Source organism: Mandrillus leucophaeus, unplaced genomic scaffold (genome assembly GCF_000951045.1).
Source record: "Mandrillus leucophaeus isolate KB7577 unplaced genomic scaffold, Mleu.le_1.0 Scaffold313, whole genome shotgun sequence".
Taxonomy (NCBI): Eukaryota; Metazoa; Chordata; class Mammalia; order Primates; family Cercopithecidae; genus Mandrillus; species Mandrillus leucophaeus.
In genome coordinates, this window is record NW_012103288.1 from 1,244,554 (window position 1) to 1,248,436 (window position 3,883).

General features: G+C 42.2%; 1 protein-coding gene across 1 annotated transcript in view; it reads right to left on the bottom strand.

Moving 5' to 3' along the window:
* Positions 1-25: 25 nt before the first annotated feature.
* The window catches only part of LOC105544927 (elongation factor 1-gamma-like), an 8,137-nt gene continuing 4,279 nt past the window's right edge, over positions 26-3,883 (bottom strand). The window contains 2 exon segments of the mRNA XM_011987638.1: positions 26-204; positions 207-1,408. Of these exon segments, the coding sequence (XP_011843028.1) occupies positions 104-204; positions 207-1,407 (1,302 nt within the window). The 5' untranslated portion in view covers position 1,408 and the 3' untranslated portion in view covers positions 26-103.

A 3,883-nucleotide genomic window follows, 5' to 3' on the forward strand; every position in this document is an offset into this window, starting at 1 on the left:
ACAAAGGAGGCAGGACAGGAAAGGGTTCAATGTTCAGTTTCCTTTAATGACCCCCATCTCCCTGAAGGGCAGGTGCAGGCAGCTAGGCGATGGCAAGAGATGTTCACTTGAAGATCTTGCCCTGATTGAAGACTTTGCCCACATGCTGGAAGGCCCCCTCCCAGGAAAAGTACTCTCGAACCAGCGTCTGGGTCTCCTGGCTGCAGGATCCAGTTTCCACCATGGGTATGACTTATAGTCCACCTGCCAATCTGGACTCAGCGGAAAGGCAAGCTCCTGGCCTCGGAAGACCCAGACTCCAGAAATGGAGCTGCTATTGTTGGTTCCAAAGAGGATGACACTGGCGAAGTCATTCTTCCTCAGCTTGTCCAGTCGCTGGAACATTCCAGTGATGAGATTGCAGCTCATGAAGGTCTGAGTGAGTTCTTCAGGGAAGCGATACTCTGAGTACCACAGGGACCAGCTGTCCTTATCAAAGTGCTCCCAGAAATATGGCAGTGCCACAGAGAGTGTGTGCTCATTGGAGTACTTGCGTTTAAATTCATCCAACACAAAGGTACTCTTGGGCAAGTGAGCGAAGGGGTCCTTGGCCTTGGGCTCAGCAGCCAGCGCCTGCTTACATTCATCCATCTCCTCCTCAGGAGCAGGGGCAGCCGCCTTTTTCTCCTCCTTCCGCTCAGCCTGGGGCTTCTGCTTCTCTTCCTGTAAACCCTTCTCTTTCCGCGGTGTATCTTTTTTAGGCTGGGTCTCTGCAAACGTTTTAGCATCAAACTGGGCCATCCTCTCACACAGCTTCACTTCCCCCAAGACAGCCCGGAAGTGGGGTTGATTAATACAGGTGAGGAACCAGTGGTTGGTATTGGGAGAGGCCTGGCGGAAAGAAGGCTCTAGGACCTGCCTATAGAGACACAACAGGGTGCAGACAACTGTGATGTCAGCCAATGTCACTCGTTCGCCCACCAGAAAAGTCCTCGTCTTCAAGTGAGCATCCAGCAGCCCCAAAATTCGCCTCACTTCCTCCTTTGCATTCTCAGTGGCCTGTTTGTTGTGGTGCATGATGCCCAAGGTGGGGAATACCCAGGTACTGGCTGGGGGCACTTTATCGGAATCAGCAAAGCTCACCCACTGCACCACCTGGGCTGCTGCCTCTGGAGTACTTCTCCGCAGCGCCTCATTGCTCACATAGTAGGCAATGGCGCTGCTCTCAAACACACAGAATCCATCCTCACCCAGAACCTTGCTGGCAGGAAATTTGCGGAGACATTCAGGGGTGCGGTTGGTTTGGCCAAAATGGAAGTGGGGTGCTGCGAAGAGCACGCGGACCTGAGCCCCGCTGTACTGAGCAGGGATGAGAGCCTTGAAGGCCCTCCAGTTTTCAGGATAGGTATACAGGGTCCCAGCCGCCATGGTGATTCTGCAAAGTAAAAGCTTATATATATATATACACACACACACACACACACACACACACACACATCAAACATGAAAGATGTTATTCTTGTTTAATACATATATAGATATCTACGTAGATATATATCTATATATAGATATATATATTCTAATACAACTGTATTATATATATAGATATATATATAGATATATATCTATATTCTTATATATGTGCAAATGTGTGTGTGTGTGTGTGGAGATTTATTACAGGAAAGCCAAGAGGCCCCACAATCTGCTGTCTACAAGCTGGAGAATCAGGAAAGCTGGTCATGTAATTGAGTTCAAGTTCAAAGGCCTGAGAACCAGGGGAGTTGGTATCATGAGTTCCAATCCAAGTCCAAAGGCCTTGAGAACCACAATCCCTGAGGTCCAGTGGCAGGAGAGACAGATGTCCCTGTTCTAACAGAAACAAATTTGTTCCTCCTCCACCTTTTTGTTCTACTGAGGCCCTCAACAGATTGGATGATGCTCACCCACATTGGTAAGGACGGTTGTCTTTACTCAGTCTACCAATTCCAATACTAATCTCGTCCAGAAACACCCTTATATACAGAGTCAGAAATAATGTTTTATCAGCTATCTGGGCATCCTCTCATCCCACCAAGTTGATACATAAAATCAGCCATCACAACAGTCAATATTAGTTTGGATTTACCCACAAATTTACAGTTTTCTTATTGATCTTCATTCCTTCTTGTTTTTCTTCTTCCAAACTGAATCATTGTCCTTTTTCCTGAAGGACTCTCGTTAAATCTGCTGATGATAAATTCTCTCGTTTGTAGTCTAAAAGTTGTCTTGATTTAACCTTTGTTTTTAAAGAATATTTTTACTGGCTATAGAATTCTTGCCAGTTATTTTCTTCCTGAATTTTTGAAGCTCACATACCTTTTCTTTTAACTTCCATTGTTTTCATTGAGAAGTTAGAGGTTTTTAAAAAATTTTATTTCCATCATTTTGGGGAACAGGTGGTTTTTGGTTACATGGATAAGTTCTTTAGTGGTAGTTTACTAGATTTTGGTGCACCCATCACCAGAGCAGTGTACACTGTACCTGGTATGTAGTCTTTTATGTTTCACCCCCCCTTCCACCCTTCCTCTCAAGTCCTCAAAATCCATTATAGTATTCTTATGCTTTTGTATCCTCATAGTTTAGCTCTGACTTGTAAGTGAGAAAATACAATATTTGATTTTCCATTCCTGAGTTACTTCTCTTAGAATAATGGTCTCCAGCTCCATCGAGGCTGCTGTGAATGCCATTATTTTTTCCTTTTTATGGCTGAGTAGTAGTCCATGGTGTGTGTATATATATCTATGTATATCACATTTTTTATCCACTCGTTGGTTAACGGACATTTAGGCGGGTTCCGTATTTTTGCAATTGTGAATTGTATTGTTATAAACAAACATGCATGTGCAAATGTCTTTTTCATACATGACTTATTTTCCTCTGGATAGTATTACTTTCAATATTACTGCTACCTAAAAGGTAATACATCTTTTCTTTCTTGCTGCTTTTATTTTTCTTTGTCACTTCTTTCACTATGATGTATCTTGGTTTGAGATTCTTTGTATATATCCTGTTTGGAACTTGGAGCTTGGAGCTATTCCTGAATCTTAGCTTGATGGTAACTTTTGTCAGTTTGAGAGAATTATCTTGGAATACTGCATCTGCCTAATTCTCTCCTACCTCTCCTTCTGTGGTTCCAATTATTTGTACATTATGTGTTCTCACCATTCCCTCATATATTTTATATTCTTCTCTGTATCTTCTATCCTGTTTTCCTCAGTTCAGTCTGGATATTTTCTTCTAACCCATCCTCATCGAACCTCTTTCTTTTATGTTTAATATGCTGTTATACACATCCATTACATTCTTTTGTATTGTTTTCTTTGTGAGACAGGGTCTCACTCTGTTGCCCAGGCTGGAGTTCAGTGGCATGAGCAATCCTTCGGCCTGAGCCACCTGAGCAGTTAGGACTACAGGCATGTAACATCACATCCAGCCAATTGTTAACTTTTTTTGAGAGAGATAGGGTGTCACTATGCTGCTCAGGCTGGCCTTGAACTCCTGGCCTCAAGCGATCTTCCCACCTCAGACTCCCAAACTGCTGGAATACACGCATAAGCCACCACGCCCAGCCCATTAAGTTCTTGAGTTATTGTAGTTTTAGTTATAAAACTAATATGTGATTCTTTTATATAGATTCCACTTCTCTGGAATCTATATTGTCATCTAATTTCTTAATATATTAATTATATGGCCTGAATAGAACAAAATATTTTTAACATAAGCCAATCATTTCATAATCATAGCAAAAGAATGATAGTTTGAATAGGCATCCTTGTTTTGTTCCTGACTTTAATAAAAATGCTTCTGGTAATTCACTGTTAGGTATAATATTAGATATCAGTTTATAGACAATTTTTTATTATGT